General features: G+C 50.2%; 1 protein-coding gene across 1 annotated transcript in view; it reads left to right on the top strand.

Moving 5' to 3' along the window:
- Positions 1-6,412: 6,412 nt before the first annotated feature.
- Positions 6,413-19,324, top strand: part of NQO2 (N-ribosyldihydronicotinamide:quinone reductase 2) — a 58,617-nt gene continuing 45,705 nt past the window's right edge. Inside the window, exons 1-5 of the mRNA XM_032650326.1 lie at positions 6,413-6,830; positions 7,477-7,619; positions 9,135-9,299; positions 16,176-16,306; positions 18,590-18,703. Of these exons, the coding sequence (XP_032506217.1) occupies positions 7,613-7,619; positions 9,135-9,299; positions 16,176-16,306; positions 18,590-18,703 (417 nt within the window). The 5' untranslated portion in view covers positions 6,413-6,830; positions 7,477-7,612. The remainder of the gene's footprint in view (positions 6,831-7,476; positions 7,620-9,134; positions 9,300-16,175; positions 16,307-18,589; positions 18,704-19,324) is intronic.

The following is a 19,324-nucleotide window of genomic DNA, read 5'->3' as shown; positions in this document are numbered from 1 at the left end:
ATTATACATAGTCCTTAATTCCCCAGATTCCCCTCGATGACTCCCCACAAACCAAGTATCTCAGTTTAATGTTAACTTTTCAAAAAAAAGAAAAAAGAAAACCTCTCAACAAAGAAAAGTCCAGGACCAGGTAGCCCACTGGTGAATTCTAACACTGACGCTTCTCAAATTCTTCTAAAAAATTAAAGAGGAGGGAGGACTTCTGAACTCATACCCTGATATCAAAGCAAGACAAAGACATCACAAGAAAATAAAACTGCAGGATAATATTCCTTATGAATATCGATGCAAAAATCCTCAACAAAATACTAGCAAATTGCATCCAACAAGATATTAACAGGATTATACATCGTGACCAAGTGGGATTTAGTCCAAGAATGCAAGGGTGGTTCAACGTAAGAAAATCTATCACCGTCATACATCACATGAATAGTATAAAGAGAAAAGAAACACACGATCATCTTGTGAAAATGAAAAAAAGAAACGTCGTTTAAAACATTTATAGTCAGTTGATTTTGATAAGGGTGTCAAGTCCATTCAATGCGGTAAAGAATATTCTCTTCCATGGAAGATGCTGGGACAACTGGATTCCCACTCACAAGGATGAAGTTCTACCCTTACTTCACACCACATACAAAAATAACTCAAAATTGATCAACAACCTAAATACAAGGCTAGAACTATACAATTGTTAGAAGAAAACATAGGAGTAAATGTTCATGACCTTGGGTTTGGCAATGGGCTCTTAGATATGACACCAAAAGCTCAAAGCAAAAACAACAAAAATAAATAAAATAAGTAAATTGGATTTCATCAAAATTAAACATTTTTACATGTCAAAGGACATTAGCAAGAAAGTAAAAGACATTGGAAAGCAGGCTTGAATTAAGGGCCAACCAAGATGCATGCAGACACAGGTGTGCTGTATACTTACTTTGAATCGCGTTAATGTGCTTCGAAGGCTACCCCGGCACCCTTACAGGGGGACAGAGTTCGTTCCATGGTCGTTGCTGTTGTTTGCTGCTGCCTGCAAAGCTGAACAGAGGATACAAAGAGGTGCTCATCTCAGCACGCCTTCAATTCTCAGCTCCTTGGGAAATAGACTCCATTTATATACAGTTTGTGGTTTTGATTTACGGGGTTTTTTTTAATCTTATGAAAAATGAATAACCTCCTACTTCCCTACACCCGCTTTTAGCACTATCATTGGGGATACTTCTCTTTAACTCATTATCATAGTTAAAGGTGGGCTCTGGAGCCAGACTGCTTTGCATCTTAACTAGACTCTTTGGACCTCAGTTTTCTCATCTGTAAAATGGAAATAACAGTAGGAACTGCATTATGGTGCTGTTGGGATTAAGTCAGATAATCCATGTAAAGAACCTACCATACTGATAGAACACAGTAAGTACTCTGTAAGTGCTAATGGGCATTACCCCATACTATTCTTATTTCTAATAATTACCCAGAAATATTAAGTGCCCTTTTAGCTTGTCCTCGAGTAGCAGGGAGCAGTCAGTTCACATTCCCTCACCCAAGGTTCATTACTGAGTCATAGATAAAGTAGGAAGGAAAGTCATAGAACAGAATTTTGGCTTAATTATATTTGCAATTCCAGTGGTACAATCTTGAAAGTACCCTTTACTTCTAATTTTTAAGCAAACTTTAACCCATCATACATCACTGTGTACCATGAGAGCCTAATACCTCTAATCATACGGTTGCCAAAATGCTCTGACTGGTTTGGGGTGGAGAGAGGGAGTTCAAGCTTTGCTTGGGTCCAAGCATTACATGCAAAAGTAATTTTGAAAAGCATGTTAAAGTTGCCAGTATTTGGTTGTCAACTAAATCTTAGTTAAAATGTGAGAAGCTTTTGTTCTCATTTTTTAAAAATTTATTTATTTATTTTTGGCTGTGTTGGGTCTTCGTTGCTGCGCGTGGGCTTTCTCTAGTTGCGGTGAGCGGGGGCTACTCTTCGTTGCGGTGTGCGGGCGTCTCATTGCGGTGGTTTCTCTTGTTGCGGAGCACGGGCTCTAGGCACGCGGGCTTCAGTAGTTGTGGTGCACGGGCTTCATTGCTCCGCGGCATGTGCGATCTTCTCGGACCAGGGCTCGAACCCGTGTCCCCTGCAGTGGCAGGCGGATTCTTAACCACTGCGCCACCGGGGAAGCCCTGTTCTCATTTTTGATGAGTCAGTTATTCATGGCATGACTGGCCATTTAACATCAAAAACCTATTTAATCACAAAGAGCTTTTTATTTGAATCTAATCTCTAGATTACCATTTTGTTGGGACAATATCCACTTAAGACTTATTAATGCAAAAAGCCAATTCATAATATGTCGTCATTAGAATTTTAGCCACAGCTTTTGAGGAATCAAGATTGATCACTCTCGACAAGCAGCAGACGGTCCCAAAGCACCACAGGAAGTGAAAGTTCTCAGAAAGCAGGGGTTTTGTTAGGAAATCAACACAATAGCTCATTTCCTAATGAAGCTAGCAGGGGTCAGTGTCTTTTAGTTATGTTTGAGAAAAACCATAAAATTGCCTCATGAGATTTCAGAGTTTGGACGATCTTCAGTTGGAGACAAAAGACATCTTGAAAACACAAAACATCTACTCACCCCGAAATGTCCAAAGAAACCTGAAAATATTCAGACACCCAACATGTTCCCTGAACACGTTCCCTGCCTGTGCCTCCAAACCACCTCCAAGTTCTTTTCCTTGGGAACTCAGCAGCAAGGTAGAAGTAACAATAGAAAGGAACTAAGAAAAAACACTGGTCAATTGTTTTTAGAGGAATAGGGCCAAAAAATAGTGAAAGGCAACCTACAGAATGGGAGAAAATATTTGCAAATTATATATCTGATACTATCCAGAATGTATAAAGAACTCTTTATCATTCAACAACAAACAACCCAATTAAACAACGGGCAAAGGACTTGCATAGACATTTCACCAAAGAAGGTATACAAATGGCCAATGAGCCCAAGAAAAGATGCTCAACATCATTAGTCATCAGGGAAATGCAAAACAAAACCACAATGAGACACCACTTCAGACTTTAGGACCGGTATAATAATAACCAAAAAAGCAACATAACAAATGTTGGTGAGAAATGTGGAGGAATCAGTGGGAATGTAAAGCGGTGGAGCCACTGTGAAAACCAGTTAGGCAGTTCCTTAAAAACTTAAGCAGTTACCATATGACCCAGCAATTTCACTCCTAGGTATACACCCAGAAGATTTTCTTAAAGGGACTCAGATACTTGTGCACCCATATTTATTGCAGCATTATTCACAATAGCCAAATGACCCAAGTGTCCATCAGCACATGAAAGGGTAAACAAAGTGTGGTGTATTCCTAAACTGGAGTTGTATTCAGCCACAGAAAGGAATGAAGCTCTGATACGTGTTACGATACGGATGAACCTTGATAACATTTTTTTTTTTTTTTCGCGGTACGCGGGCCTCTCACTGTCGTGGCCTCTCCCATTGCGGAGCACAGGCTCCGGACGTGCAGGCCTAGCGGCCATGGCTCACGGGCCCAGCCGCTCCGCGGCATGTGGGATCTTCCCGGACCGGGGCACGAACCCGTGTCCCCTGCATCGGCAGGCGGACTCTCAACCACTGCGCCACCAGGGAAGGCCAACCTTGAAAACATTTTGCTAAGTGAAGTAAGCCAGACACAAAAGGCCACCTATTGTATGATTTCATTTGTATGAAATATCTAGAACAGGCGAATTCATGGAGACAGAAAGAAGATTATATGTCACCAGGACCTGGGTGGAGGGGGGAGTTACTGCTTAATGATTACTGAGTTTCTGTTTGGGGTGATGAAGAAGTTTTGGAAACACAACTAGTGATGTTGCGTAACACTGTGAATGTAATTAATGCCACAGGATTGTGTACTTAAAATGGTTGAAATGGCAAATCTTACTACAATAAAAAAATAACTATGTTATTGGGAAGAGTGTGTTTCCAAAAATAAAGGGGATGCCGTTAGCAGAGGGAAAGAAAAGTCATTAAATAAAACCAAAAGTAACTACTTCTCTAGGAGAAAGTTCAGGCTACTTCGATTAGTCTTAAGGTAGCCCTCGATGTTAACTTTCATCTGAAACACAAACAGGGGGAGTTGGGGAGAAGAGGTAGTATACAGCTGGCTTGACTGCCCCCTTGCCTGGGATGCCTAAGCCTGTGCCTGCATTTCTTCACAGCAAGGGGAGCCCCTAGAGGCGATGCTTATTGCTGATGCTAAACCTATTTATCTCGTTTTAAGAGCACCACCTCCTCCTTGGACTCAGGATACAAATGCGGTTCCATCTTATTTGTTTGCAGTAAATGCCAGATTAGCACGGAGTTCTGTTATTTCCCTTTGCCGGACGGGCTCCTACTGAATCAATCACTGGCTCTTCCACCATCCTGAAGGCCAAGGGAAGGAGGGCCGGCCAGCTGCCCTTCCCCACCGGCAACGCTCCATCCACACCTGTGATTCCTCGAGCGGCCACAAGATGGTGCTGTCGCGTGGCGGCCTTGAACCAAAGCGCGGCCCCAGGTGCTCCCTGCACCTGCTGGTTTTCAGAGGTGATGTCGCATCTTAGTCTCTCTTAGAGCTCAGCGCTTTCATTCCCACACCAAGGACTGGACGGCTCCCGGGCTGGTTCCAGCACCTGCTGCTCCACAGTTACCGGGTCCTCCCACGGGATCCACACCACCCGGAGGTCTGGCTGTTTTCCTTATAGGTCCTCGTAGCACAAAGGACGTGAACACACCCCTCCCACGGCACAACAGCGTCACTCGCCCTCCTTGTAAGGAAGCCCACCTTCAGTTATTTCAGAGCGCCTACACCTACCTTTCTTAGTTGCACTCATTTACTTTCTGAGACACAAAGATGATATGAGGACATCATCTCAGTGAGTCTTACAAGAAAGGGGGGAGAACAACCAAATTTCATCTTTGAGGACATTCTCATACATTCGGAAATGCCTCTACAACTTTTCATTCGGATAAAGGTCATTCTAAAATGAAAACGTCCCCCAGGACCTCCTGGGCTCACAAGACAAGGTGGCCTGTCTCCTGCTGGCATGAGAGCATGTCACAGCGAGGCCATGTCCTCACTTCTGAACCCAAGGAAAACATCAGCCGCAGACAGACCACCCCCTGACGCTGGTGTGCAAACAGCAGCTGCAGTTACTTTCATTAGGAACATTACACAAGCGGGAAAAATCTGCCTTCTGCTCTATAGGGCCATCCCAGGACACCGGAAATCAAGGCAGAGCGTTTGGGAAGGGTCCTTGGGTGGGTCGCAATGGCAGGTGGGCTACCAAATGAGGTGTTACAAGCCAGAAAGTGCTGGAAAAGGGGAAAAGGAGAAAATTAGCCCAAACTGCTCACCAGCACCCCTCGCCCACACATCCACAGGCTACGGTTCAGTACCTCTCTGCCTTCTAGGGGATCTCCTTGGCCTTGAACCTTCATCCTATGTGCTCTTTACCCAGCCTCCCCAATAGAAACATCTGGCCAAACCACAGTACAACGTCACCACTAGGATGCGGTCACACACCGAACATTCCCATCACCACAAGGTCCCTCTTATAATCACACCCGCCCCCCAAACCCTGGCAACCACTTATCTGTTCTCCGTTTCTAGAATTTCTCATCTCGAAAATGTTACATAAATGGAATCGTACAGGACGGACCATTTGGGGATTGGCATTTTTCGTTCAGAATTCTCTGCAGACTCGCACAGGCTGCTGGGTGCATCAATAGTTCATCCTTTTTATCGTTGTTATGCCGCGACCTTCAGACGTTACCGTGGACACCCGCCTGGGGGTGGAGGAGACGTGAGGCGCGGGCAGGGGCGCCCGCACCTTCCCAGCACTACAATCCCTCCAGCCACCACCGCGCGGAGCCACCGGGTCCCGCTCGTATATGGGGGCCCGGGCTGGCGCTGGGCAGAGCCCGGGGGCGGGGACAGGGCAGGGGCGGGGCGCCGAGTGCGGGGAGAGATCCTGACTGGTCGGGCTTGGGGGCGGGGCGGGGCGGGGATAGGGGCCGGGCTGCGCTCGGGGGCGGGGCGTAGTCTAGGGCGACGTGGGGCGGTGTTCGTGGGCGTGGCCAGGGCTGCGCTCGGGGCGGGGCCCCGCTGGCGGACTCCCAGCGTCAGGCTCGCAAAGCGCGTCTGCCCCCCGACGTCTGCGAGTGCGTGGCTCACGCGGCCAGAACGTGTCGTGGACGTCGGACGTTCTTCCGGAGGAAGGCCGAGTCCTGCCCTCGTCCTGGGCGCGGGCGCTGGCTGCGGTGAGTGTCTGCGCCCACCGGGGAGCGGGCTTGGGGACCCTACCCAGGGCGAGGGTCTCTGCGGGTTCCCACTCCCCGCGTGCCCGAGGCTCCTCTTCTGCAGGTACGAGGCTGGGGCACAGGGTGAGCAGGCCCTTCGCTGCCGTCAGCCGCTGCCCTCCGCCCACCCCAGTTGCAGACGGGAAGCGGGCAGCCCGGGGTCAGCGAGTGGGCGTCGCGGTGACCCGGCCTTGTTGCGGCTCGGCCTCTGCCCCGCGTACCGTCCAGTCTGTACCAGGCCCTGGAACTCAGCTTCTTTAACTTTAGTCCCTGAGATTCTCAGCCAGAGAAATTCGAGGAGAGAAACGTGTACTCAGTGTATGCTTCCTGCACGGCTATTTATAGTTCTAGGGGGGATGGAAAGAACACAAGTGTAGGAAGAGAGAAACGGTCGCAGAGATTAGGACGAAGTAATGTACATCAAATTATCAGCCCATTTGATGTGATATATAGAGTTTAACAACCACGTGGCTCTTTTTTCCTGTTGACCTGGTAAGTGTATTAATTTCCGAGGAAGGGGAAAGTACCCCTGCTGTGCAGGGGCAGTAGGTAGGGAAGGTCAGTGGGGGAAGTGTTGGGCTAGTAGCCGACTTCTTGGGCCTCAGTTTCTTATTTTGTACAACTAGGAGAATTGACCAGAGCGGGAGTCAGAAACTCAGCGGCCTCCAGGGGCCTGGTGGGTGATGTGAATAGGTAAACTGGGCCCAGCAAAGCAAGAGGGGAATGCATGCCCTGCTGTAGGCATTAAAATTAAATGGTTTTTATCCAAACCAAAATGTCTTTGGGCCCTGGCCCTAGGGATCTCAGGATGAGGTGTTCCCCGAGTCTGGAGTGACACTGCTGACCTGTCCGAGGTGATCAGGTCCCATCACTCTCCTGCATAACATGCTCCAATGGCTTTCTGTTAGGCTCAGGGTAAAGTCTTTGCCCCTGTCCTGCAGACCCACCCATCTCTTGGACCGAATCTCCCACCACCCAGCGCTCTGTTTTAACCCCAGGTGCATCATGCAGGCTTCCTTGAACACCTGGCTTCCGCTCCCACCGCCTGCCTTACCCTCGCTCTTCCCTCTGCCTGAACCTGTCTGTGGCTGTGCCTCGACCTCTCCCCCTGCCCCTCAGTGTTTGTTTTCTCTTCTAGATTGTTGGGGTCACTGAGGAGAGTGACTGCGCCTGAGAGCCCAGGCCCCACCACACACAGTCCTTCTGTGCCCAGAGTTCACTGCAGACCCTTCTCTTGGCAGCATCCGGAGAGAAAAATACCCATCTTCTAGAATATGGCAGGTGACTATTAGCCATGGGGGAGTTAAGCTTTTTTAAATTAAAATTTTAGTTAGAAATTGAATACCTTGTTATAAAAACTCCAGACAGCGCTGAAGTGTATAAAACTTGTTTATAATGTGCACTGCTATCTGGAATTCTCTCGTTTTGTGTTTTCTTACTGTCCATTTCAGCCCCATCAAAATCTAATGCTTATCCTGTCTTTGCTTTGCCTCCAGCCTCTGGGATGAGCACCAGGACATAGTAGGTGCTCAGTAAATAGATATTGAGTGAATGAGCCCCAAGAGTTACAACGGTTAAAGATTCAGCACGACTCACACCCATCCCATTCTGTGACATCTCTTCATTTCAGCAAAAGATGAAAATCCTTTCATTTCAGAACATAAGCGTTCACGTTATTTTACACATCGCGTTGTCCGTTAGGGTTTGTCAGCCTCGGCACTGCTGACCTTTGGGGCTAGATAGCCCTGTGTTGAGGGACCTGTCTGTACTTGTAGGATGTTTAGCAGCAGCCTTGGGCTCTGTCTCCTGTATGCCAGCCTTGCCTCCCTCTGGAAGTGACAGCCAGAAACGTCTCCAGACCTCGTGAAATATCCCCTGGGAGGCAACGCTCTCCCCAGTTCGTGTGTATCCTTTTTCCTTTTAAGTCACCAAGTAGAGTTCCTTTATAACAGATGAGTCTGAGAGGTTCAAATAAAACTGTTAATCATTAATTGCACTTGTGGGATTCAACCTTTACACTCAGCTGAATGCCCCAGAGCTGTTTGCTTCCAACTGACCTTTATATTTTCTCCTTAAGGGCCTAAACAGAATAATATAAATGAAGAGTTTAAACATTTTGGTCTCAGACGTTCCCAGGGAAGATTTAAACAGATCCCCACAGCTGCCTTCGGTACCTAAGCTCACAGAATCTTCTGAACGAGGAAAGTACTGCTCCAGAGGCTGTCGGTATTAATGACACGGCCAGGCCCTGTAACGCTGGTCTTCTTAGAGCCTCTTGCCCTCAGCCTCCTCCGCAAAAGTGGGACTTGATGCAGGCTCTGCCTCTCCCATGGGACTAGGGATCTGATTTTTGATGTCTTAAGTGTCAGTTTTTGATGGAGGGGAAGGAAGCAGAGCTGTGTGTCAGTGGCTGATGCCTTCCAACAAAGGGTTAGCACAAAAGATTAGTCACGGTAGTTTCTTATGATATTAGGCAACACGGCTAAAACTTACGGAGGACAACCAAAACAGATTGGGCTTTTAAGGAACTCAGTTGTGTTACTCTTGAGGAATTGTAACTGGACTCGTCGTATATTTGTGTGTTAGTAAACTCAAGTAATGGTGAACTATGACATAATTAGATTTTTCTTAAATGCTCATTGTTTTAAACGTGTCACCCATAAAAAGCGTTGGTCTTTCTCGCTTAGCTTCAGCCACGGTGATGCACCTACACGTTTCATTGTTGTCTTAGTCCTTGTTGCATTTTGACAAAGAGGAATTATTCTTCAAGAGAAATGGTTTCTTGTCCGGATTTAGGTAAGAAAGTGCTCATCGTCTACGCACACCAAGAGCCCCGGTCTTTCAACGGGTCCCTGAAGGATGTGGCGGTGGCGGAACTGAGCCGGCAGGGCTGCACCGTTGCCGTTTCTGATCTCTATGCCATGGACTTTGAGCCTAGGGCCACGAGGAAAGATATCACTGGTGAGTCATGGAATAAATGCTCTGGTTTTTTAAACTTTCTTCTCTGTGTGTGTCTTCTTCCTGAGGTATAATTGACATAACGTTGGATTCGTTTCAGGTGTGTAACATAAGGATGCGATGTTGGTATATGTTGCAAAATGATGACAAGTCCAGTTAACATTCGTCACCACACAGTTTCACTTTTCTCCCCTCTTGATGAGAGCTTTCAAGATCCGCTCCTTCATATATGCAGCGTCCTAACTGTAGTCACCGTGCTGTGCGTGACATCCCCGTGACTCAGCCATTTATAACTGAAAGTTTGCATTTTCGGCTCTCTCTACCTGTATTACGCACACCCTCCAGCTCCTGCCCCAGGCAGCCAGCAATCTGTTTTCTGTATTCACGAGCTCAGTTATTTTTTTGTTTTGTTTTGTAAGATTCCGCGTATAAGTGAGATCAGACAGTATTTGTCTTTTTCTGCCTGACTTATTTCACTTAGCATGTACCCTCCAAGTCCATCCATGTTGCTGCAAACGGCAAGGTTTCTTTCTTTGTGGCTGAATGCTATTCCATTGTGTTTATATATCACCTTTTCTTCATCCATTGATGGGCATTTAGGTTGTTTTTGTATCTTGGCTGTTGTGAATAATGCTTCAGTGAACAGGGGTGCAGATATCTTTGTGAGTTACTGTGTTCCTTTTCTTTGGGTAGATACCCAGAAGTGGGATTGCTGGATAGTGGCTCTATTTTCAATCTTGGGGAGGAAACCTCTGCACTGTCCCCCACAGTGGCTTGCACTTTGCATTCCCACCAGCAGTGCACGAGGGTCCCCTTTTTTCTACATCCTCACCCGTGCTTGTTGTCTCTTGTCTTTTTGACGATGGCCATTCTGACCGGTGTGAAGTGACATCTCACTGTGGTTTTGATTTGCATCCCTGATGATTATGATGTCGAGCATCTTTTCACGTGCCTGTTGGCCATCTGTGTGTTCTCTTCAGAAGGATGTCTGTTCAGATCCTCTGCCCATTTTTAAATCGGATCGTTTGGGGGATTTTGCCTTCTTTGTAATTTTTTAAATTAAAACAAGTTTGAAAACAAAGCTTATCATTGCACGTGATGGAGAGTTCTCAAGTCAAAAAGGTCTCAGGGCAAGTCCTTTCCCCCGTCCCTAGCCACCCGGTTCCCCAGCCCCCAAGGAAACCAGTGTTACCCGTTACCTGTGCATCTTTCTGGAGTGAGTCTGCGCTATCTCTGGATGTACCTAAAACAATTAAGGGCATAGTCTCCATTTTCCCTCCGCTTTTTAAAACATGGGAACATGTTACATATGTTGTTTTCTTTTTTCCTGCTGCAGAGTCCCCCATTGTATGGAGGAGCCATGGTTTGAGTAGCTGCCACTAATGGGCATTTTTGGTTGTTCCTGACTTTTGCTGTGATAACAGAGCTGCAGCACACGGTCGCGGCCATACGTGTTTTCCTATCTGTGCTGGTATGTCTAGAATGGAGTTGCTGGTCAGAGGGAACGTGCGTTTTGAATTTTCGTAAATAATATCAAATTGCCTTCTGTAGGTGCTGTACCAGTTTACCCCCAGCAGTGTTTGCAAGTGCTCGTTTCCTCATTTAACCAATTTTTGGATAATTGCCAGTCTGACAGGTGGAAAAATGGTCCCTGAGTACATACACAGTTTTGTATATGAATTGTAAATATATTTTTACCTATTTTTTTTTTTTAGTTTTGACTTTACTATGGTGGCTTTCTTCATGCAGAATTTCATTTACTTTTGTTTAGTTGGCTTTTGACCTGTGTATTTTGTGTCATGTAAACTCTAAGCTTATTTTTTAAAGGTGTTATAGTTTCTGGTATTTGACAGGTTCCACTTTTTTTTTTTTTTTTGCGGTACGCGGGCCTCTCACTGTTGTGGCCTCTCCCGTTGCGGAGCACAGGCTCCGGACGCACAGCCTCAGTGGCCATGGCTCACGCGCCCAGCCGCTCCGCGGCATGTGGGATCTTCCCAGACCGGGGCACGAACCCATGTCCCCTGCATCGGCAGGCGGACTCTCAACCACTGCACCTCCAGGGAAGCCCTCCACTTTTTAAATTTAAGTATATTCTCTATTCAGAATTTACTTTGGTGTATGATGTGAGGTGTGGGTCATTTTTCCCAAGTACTTACCCAGCTCTCTCATCACCATTTATTACATGATCCAGCTATTTGCCCCAATTTAAAAGGCCACCTTCATTGTGATCTGAATTCCCACATGTTTTATTCTGTTCTAAACTTTGTATTCTGCTTTTGTTTTCCTATCCATGACTCAGTACCACATGGCTTTAATTATTTTGGCAACTAATTTATTTAATATCTGATAGAGTTAGGTCACCCTCACTTGTCTTACATTCTATTTTTTTCTGACTAGTTTTACTTTTCCATAAAATCTTTTGAATTAGCTTTCCAGATTGTCGACTGAAAAAAAAATGCACAACGTGAGAGCTGTGAGTTAAGTTTCTTTTGGGGCAAAATGAGGACTATAGCCCAGGAGGCAGCCGCTCCGAGAGCTCTGAGGAGCTGCTCCGAAGAGGGAGGGGGGAGTCAGGATGTGTGTGATTTTGGTGAAGGGGGTGCGTGCAGTTGAGCCCACAGTTCGGCAGAAGGTTGCTGCTGGTCACGAGGAGCACACGTCTCCGTTAGTGACGTTAGTGCTTTTCTAGATACGAAGAGATGCAAGAATTGGGCTCATAAACTCTTCTCCTGGAAGGATCTAACTCTCTGAATACCCGTTCTGCCAGTTTTTCCGGGAGCACAGGGCGCCTCGTTCCTGATCTCCACCCTGAACCCCTTTCAGGGCGTGTTGAAGGTCAGTGGTCACAGCAGTTTGTGACTTAATCCTTGTAGAGGCAGATGGCAAGTGCCGACCTTTGGCTGGCAAGATTCAAAAGGTAACAGATGATCTTTTTTTTAACATCTTTATTGGGGTAGAATTGCTTTACAATGGTGTGTTAGTTTCTGCTTTATAACGAAGTGAATCAGTTATACATATACATATGTTCCCACATCTCTTCCCTCTTGTGTCTCCCTCCCACCCTCCCTATCCCACCCCTCTAGGTGGTCATAAACCACCGAGCTGATCTCCCTGTGCTATGTGGCTGCTTCCCACTAGCTATCTATTTTACGTTTGGTAGTGTATATATGTCCATGCCACTCTCTCACTTTGTCACAGCTTACCCTTCCCCTCCCCGTGTCCTCAAGTCCATGCTCTAGTAGGTCTGTGTCCTTATTCCCATCTTACCCCTAGGTTCTTCATGACCTTTTTTTCCCCTTAGATTCCATATATATGCGTTAGCATACGGTATTTGTTTTTCTCTTTCTGACTTACCTCACTCTGTATGACAGACTCTAGGTCCCTCCACCTCACTACAAATAACTCAATTTCGTTCCTTTTTATGGCTGAGTAATGTTCGATTGTATAGATGTGCCACATCTTGTTTATCCGTTCATCTGATGAAGGACACTAACAGATCTCTTTATTGAGGTCCCATTAAGTTTACGGATGACTCAGCCTCGTGAAGTTCTTTCTGTTCCAGTGACAGGCGTGGCTCCTCGTTTGCTCACGTGCTCTTACAACCTTCCAGGTCTGTTCACGAGTGTTCTTCATGCAGATCTCACATAATTCTTACTAAGTGGGTTTTGTTCCTCTGTGTCAGCAGTCCCCAGCCTTTATGGCACCAGGGATGGGTCTCGTGGAAGACAGTGTTTCCATGGACTGGGGCGAGGGATGGTTCAGGCGGTGATGCGGGCGATGGGGAGCGGCTGTAAACGCAGATGACGTTTCTCTCCCTCGCCCGCTGCTCACCCTCTGCTGTGCAGCCCAGTAACTAACAGGCCAAGGACCGGTACCAGTCCGCGGCCAGGGGGTTGGGGACCCCTGCTCCATGTGAAGAGGACTCAGCTGTGTGTGCGTGTATGTGGCTGCTACTAATTTTCTTACTGTTTGTAGTTTTCAGCTGATTCTCTGGGGCTTTCCTGATACACAGTCAGATCATCTGCAAATAATGCTAATTTCACCTGTGGTTTTCCAGGAATTTTAATTTTAAATTAATTACCTTTAATTTCCTTCTGTTTGCAATTGGGTTAACAAGATCCCCAGGTTTAGTATTTAGTGCTGATGGTAATAGCTGACACCCTTGTCTTTTCTTGTCTTCCCTTTTTTTTTTTTTAATTTATTGATTTATTTTTTTGGCTGTGTTGTCTCTTTGTTGCTGCGCACGGGCTTTCTCTAGTTGCGGCGAGCAGGGGCTACTCTTGGTTGTGGTGCACAGGCTTCTCATTGCGGTGGCTTCTTGTTGCAGAGTACGGGCTCTAGGCATGCAGGCTTCTGTAGTTGCAGTGGGCAGGCTCAGTAGTTGTGCCTCGTGGGCTCTAGAGCACAGGATCAGTAGTTGTGGAGCACGGGCTTACTTGCTCCGTGGCATTTGGGATCTTCCCGGACCAGGGCTTGAACCTGTGTCCCCTGCATTGGCAGGCGGATTCTCAACCACTGCGCCACCAGGGGAGGCCTTCCCTTTTTTTAAAAAAACCAATATTTATTTATTTATTTATTTTGGCTGCGCGGGGTCTTAGTTGCGGCATGTGGGATCTAATTCCCTGACCAGGGATCGAACCCGAGCCCCCTGCATTGGGAGCATGGAGTCTTACCCACTGGACCACCGGAGAGGTCCCTGTCTATTCCCTTTTAATAAACCAAACAATTCTTTTCACTGAGCGAACAGCAAAGCAGGGACTGGGGAGAGAGAGAGTATTACGTGGAGGAGCCACTGGTTTTCAGTGAATCAGGTGACACAGGCTCTTTGTATAAAGTATCTTAAATGTGGTGAACAGGTGGGCAGAGGGTGAAAACAACAAGCCCCTTCACATGCCCTCCTGGTCTCGCGTGGCCCCCAGGGACCAGCAGGCGGAACTTTGTGGTGTGGATCATTGTAGATCTTACTCTAAACATCAACAAAATGTGTATCTGTGTGGAGCTTAGACACTCTACAGATACGGACGGAAGTGGGTATTTGCTTGATTCACTAGAGCTTCTGGGAGCCTCTTTATGACTGCACGGCACTTCATGGCACCTGCTGTAACTTACCAGTCCCCCTGTTGACTTAGGCTTACTTTTCTCCAGCTTCCGTTTCAAGCTATGAGTCAGTATGTTTCCATGGCTCTGGACTTCCTGTCTTACTAAGAAAGTCCTCTCCATATCCTCACTTATAAAAATATTCTCATTTTCCCATGACATTTGGATACCTTTGCTTTGATATTTACTTTTATCTAGAGTACACGTGGCCCATGCACATTTTATTGTCCGTTTACCATTATCAGAAGCACCCCGTGTCCTCTGTGGGCTCCACACCCGGTGGGCGGCAGCCTGCCTGAGACACAGGCTCTCCTGCTCAGGGTCTCTGGTCGGTACAGAACCTCATGCACAGAAGGGTCCCAACAGGTGCTTTGAATGACAATGAACCCCGGGGAGGCTGAGGGAGGAAGCAGAGCCCTGGCATGTTCTCAGCTGTGGCTGCTGAAGGGTTGGCCTCTCCTTGGGCTCCTCTGCAGGCCGCGTGCTGCAGGGGCCGCACCTGGGCCTCCCGTCGTCCCCTCTGCTGCCGTGTGGGACCCGTGGCCTTGAGCTCGGCCCTCAGCCTTCATCTCCTGTCTGGTCGGTTGGGAATTACCCAGCCTGCCGGGTTGTTACGATCATAGAAAGGTGACGCTGCAGAGCGTAGCGTGGTCCGTGGGGATCCTCAACCACTGGTGACTGTTGCCAACGCCGACCAGTGTGGTTGGGTGAATGATGATGCTTGAGGAGAACCCACTGAAGGCCTAGATCAAAGTGTTACCTCGGCTCTCAGCCTAGTTGTCGAGAGTTAGGGTTAGAGGGTTAGGGTTACGGTTGGGGTCGCGGTCAGGGTCAGGGGTTAGGCTTAGGGGGTAGGGTTAGGGGTTGGGGGTCGGCGTCAGGGTCAGGGGTTAGGGTTGGGGGTTAGGGGTCGTGGTCAGGGGTTAGGGTTGGGGGCTAGGGGTTGGGGTCGGGGTCAGGGTCAGGGGTTGGGGTTAGGGTTGGGCCGGGGTCAGGGGTTAGGGTTAGGTGCTGCAGGTTCCAGCCCAACCCCTCCCCACCCCTGCTGCTGCTGCCTGAGCCCCTCCCCTACCAGGCCTTCTCCTGAATCGCTGAGGCCACAGTGAGCTTTTCCAGAGCTGAATTGGAGCGTTCACTATATACATGGGGAGCAGCCCCCTGTGTGCAGGAGAAGCTTAAGCCCCTCGGCCGGGCTCACAAGCCCTGGTCCATTCCTGCAGTCACATCACCTGCGGGCCTCCCGGCCTCTCACCGCAGGTCCTCGGCTGTGCTCCCAGTGGCCCACTCCTGGGCTGGCCAAGTTGTCCCGTCTGCGTCTTCTGCCCAGAAGGTCCCCTGATTCTCCTGGCTGCCCGAAACTCCTACTCCGTCGTCAGAACCCCGACTCATCCCCAGGGTGCGCTCCTGACCCGCCCCCGCAGAGCTGCAGTGCTTGTTACATGCGCAGAGTGAGGCCCGCTGCTTCTGGGCCGTGGGGTGTGAGGCCCGTCTGCCGTAACGTTACACCTAGCAAGCTGAGTGGTCGTGTTCTGCGTGTTACCGTGTGGTTGCCCATCCACGTCTCCTACCGGACTGCGAGTCCCTTAGGAGAAGGTCAGGACATAGCTTGCTCTCTTTGCGTCCACAGTCTGACCCCAGGGCCCGGCGCGTGCTCAGGTCTCCGTGACTGCCCGGTGACCTGCCGGGGGTGGGGAGTGATGTCCAGGCAGCAGTGGCGCTGGTGGGATTGGCGGGATGGGCTGCGGCTGCCCCTGGGTGAGAACCCCTGTCCTGTTCTTCCAGGCGCCCTCTCCAGCCCCGAGTTCTTCAGCTACGGTGTGGAAGCGTACGAGGCCTGCAAGAAGAGGTCTCTGACCAGCGACATAATCGCGGAGCAGAAGAAGGTCCAGGAGGCCGACCTAGTGATGTTTCAGGTTTGGTTCCCCTCAGATTATGGTAACGAATTTGGTTTGTCCTGTGTGCAGAGTCTTTCCCGATACTGAGTTCACGCTCCTGGCGGTGGTGCTACGATCTGCACGCTTACTTCTGTCTCGTTGGGTCCGGAGACCCAGGGAGCCCATACCCCCCGTTCAGATCCTGACCCCCAAGTAAGCAGCAGGGATTTCCCTTTAGCCTGTGGTCCCGAAACGTCTGACCCTGCAGAAGGTGCTGCCTTCGTCCTCTGATCCCCAGCCCGGGAGGTGCTGGGCTGCATGGAAACCAGATTTGTCTGCGTGGGTGTTTGTCATAGTAATTTAGGCCAGATGCAACTGCTTCCTTAAGGATCCCGGTCGTCAAGCCCCCGTGGGTGGCCTCACCCCCTACCCTCACCTGGTGCGCACTCACCTTTGTCCCAGGCAGGCTTCACTGCGCGAGAGCTGCCCAGGACGCTACGTCCACGGCCAGCCAGGCGGGCATCATGGCAGCAGAGTAAATGTGCTTTTGGGGAGTCGTTGGGTGGATAGAAATCCAAGTCAGGCCAGGAGAGAAGGGGATTTATCGAAAGGGCCCTGATCGCTTGGGTCCCAGGAACCCGAGGACAGGCCGTGACGGGCTTCAGGGCAGTGGCACGGGGTGTGGGGTGTCTGCTCCCTTCCCCATGGCAGCTGCTTCTCTCCGATCTGGCCGCTCTACCTCTGCCCCACGTCACTAGATCCAGCCTCCCAGGAAGGGATCTCCTGGGTCCACATCGTCTCTGTTTTCCAACCTGCTGAGGGGCGGGACGTGGGCGGGAGAAGAGGACCACTCTTGCGGTGGGCGCAGAGTCAGTTTCCAGGTACAGCGCAGAAACGCCCCGTAGACTACACCTGTGCATGCGGAGGCGGCAGCCCCGCGTCTGCCCGCCCCCGCCCCGCCCCGCGTCTCGCCGCCCCGCCCCTCCCCGCGTCTCGCCGCCCCGCCCCTCCCCGCGTCTCGCCGCCCCGCCCCTCCCCGCGTCTCGCCGCCCCGCCCCGCGTCGCCCCGCCCCGCGTCGCCCCGCCCCGCCCCGCGTCGCCCCGCCCCGCGTCTCCCCGCCCCGCGTCTCCCCGCCCCGCGTCTGCCCTCCCCGCGATCTTGACTCCGGGTGTGGTCCAAGTGCGGCCGTGCTTCCATCCTCCTCACACCTCAGTGCCCGTGGCTCCCCGCCGGCACGCTGGTAGTCACGCAGTACCGTGCAGCCGTGTGACGATGCCCAGCAGTCCGGCCCCTGGTCCGAGCAGAACCCCACGCAGCTCTGTCTCCCTTCCGCTGCGGCTCCCGGCTGAGCACACGGAGCCCGAGGCTTCCCCCCTCCCCCTTTCCTGTAACTGGAAGGTGAATACCAGCCAAGGCCTGTTCCTTCTGTGAGAGTCTTTATTTACTCTGCCTCTTTTCACTTGTCTTTTCCCCACCCCACCCCTTTTCCCATACTCTGCCCAGAGCCTCTGCATATATGTTTATTTTTTTTCTGCTCGACACTGATAAAAATGTCATTCACCACGATCACTGCTACTATGACCATAGCTCACCACTCACTGAGCATTTACCCTGTTCTGAGCACTGTGATGTGTCATTGAACCCTCACCACAGTGCTGTGAATGATTTGCAAATCAGGCTACGGAGGCCCAGAGAGGTTAAGTAACTTGCCAACGTCACACAGCAGTAGGTTGTGGAGCTGGGATTTCAGTGCCAAGTCCTGAGTTAGATTCATAGTGAAAGCACGTGAAACACGGGCTTCCTTCTAGCTTTGGTAACAGGTTATTGCACGTGTTTATCTCTTTTCATTGATATTGTTGGATATGGTGTTAGGGCTTCTAACCCTAACGGGAGTGGACTCCAGGGAGACCGTGTTGCTGGTGTGTGGAATCTGAGGATCAGACTTCTCATAACCTACCCCAGCCCGACTCCCAGATAACGTGTCTCACCCCCAGGTGGGGAAACGGGCAAACTCTTGCCCACACCCTCCCTCTGGCCCCGTGGCTGGGGGTCAGCACCTCCCGGCCCACTCAGTCAGGGGCAAGCAGTCAGAGACCGTCACGGGGGACGCAGAGCCACCTGTGACAGCGACCAGGACGCTGTCGGCTCTGCCCGTCCCGCCAGCCGTCACCGCCACACCGCGCGCCTCAGAGAAGGGGGAGAAGCCTCCCCATCGTGTTGGTGACACCTGCCTGCCCAGGCCCGGGGAGGAGGCTCCCCCGAACCCCCAGGCAGAGGAACGCGGAAGTGACCCCAGCGCTTCCTGCCTGTTCCACCTGCAGTTCCCGCTGTACTGGTTCAGCGTGCCGGCCATCCTGAAGGGCTGGATGGACAGGGTGCTCTGCCAGGGCTTTGCCTTTGACATCCCGGGATTCTACGACGACGGCCTCCTCAAGGTACGGCCGGATGAGGGGCGGCGTCCATCGGGGATGGAGGGGGCATCTCAGCAAGTCACTCCTAGTTTGCATTTTTTAACCAAACACTGAGCGCCAACCGTGTGTAAGGCCCCGTGTGGTTACATGGGCGAGAAAGCGTCGCTCCTGAGGTCATGGGCTTTTCCCAGTGAGGGACACAGAGCGTCCACGTCTGTCTCTGTGCTCAGCCAGGGAGGCCTGGGCTGGCCTGGGGACGGCTGCCGAGGGGCACCTGCTCCACGATGCGGGCTCGTCACTGGCCACGCACCAGTTCACCTCTGAGTGTCACGTAACCACCTTGAAAACAGGATAACGCCTTGCCCCCAGGGAAGAGGTTGCGGGGAACCTGGCAGGTGCATAGGACATGGTAGCTATGGATTTCCTACTAAAACAAATGACATTTTAAATTCTGAGATCCTCAGAAGATAAGTGCATATAAAGAAAACACTGAGTCATGAGATCCGTCTTGGACCGTGAAAAGATGCCACCCTTTGCTGAGCGGCCCCAGGAGCTGGGCACTGCGGGCGGTACCATTTGCCCTCCCAGCCTCTCCAAGGTCTGGCCTCCGCCTCATCCACTCCTCCCCTGCGTCCCTGAAGCCTG

The sequence above is a fragment of the Phocoena sinus genome, chromosome 11, assembly GCF_008692025.1.
Source record: "Phocoena sinus isolate mPhoSin1 chromosome 11, mPhoSin1.pri, whole genome shotgun sequence".
NCBI lineage: Eukaryota > Metazoa > Chordata > Mammalia > Artiodactyla > Phocoenidae > Phocoena > Phocoena sinus.
Note: the sequence above shows the minus strand (reverse complement) of the source record. Positions and strands in the feature narration are given on the sequence as shown.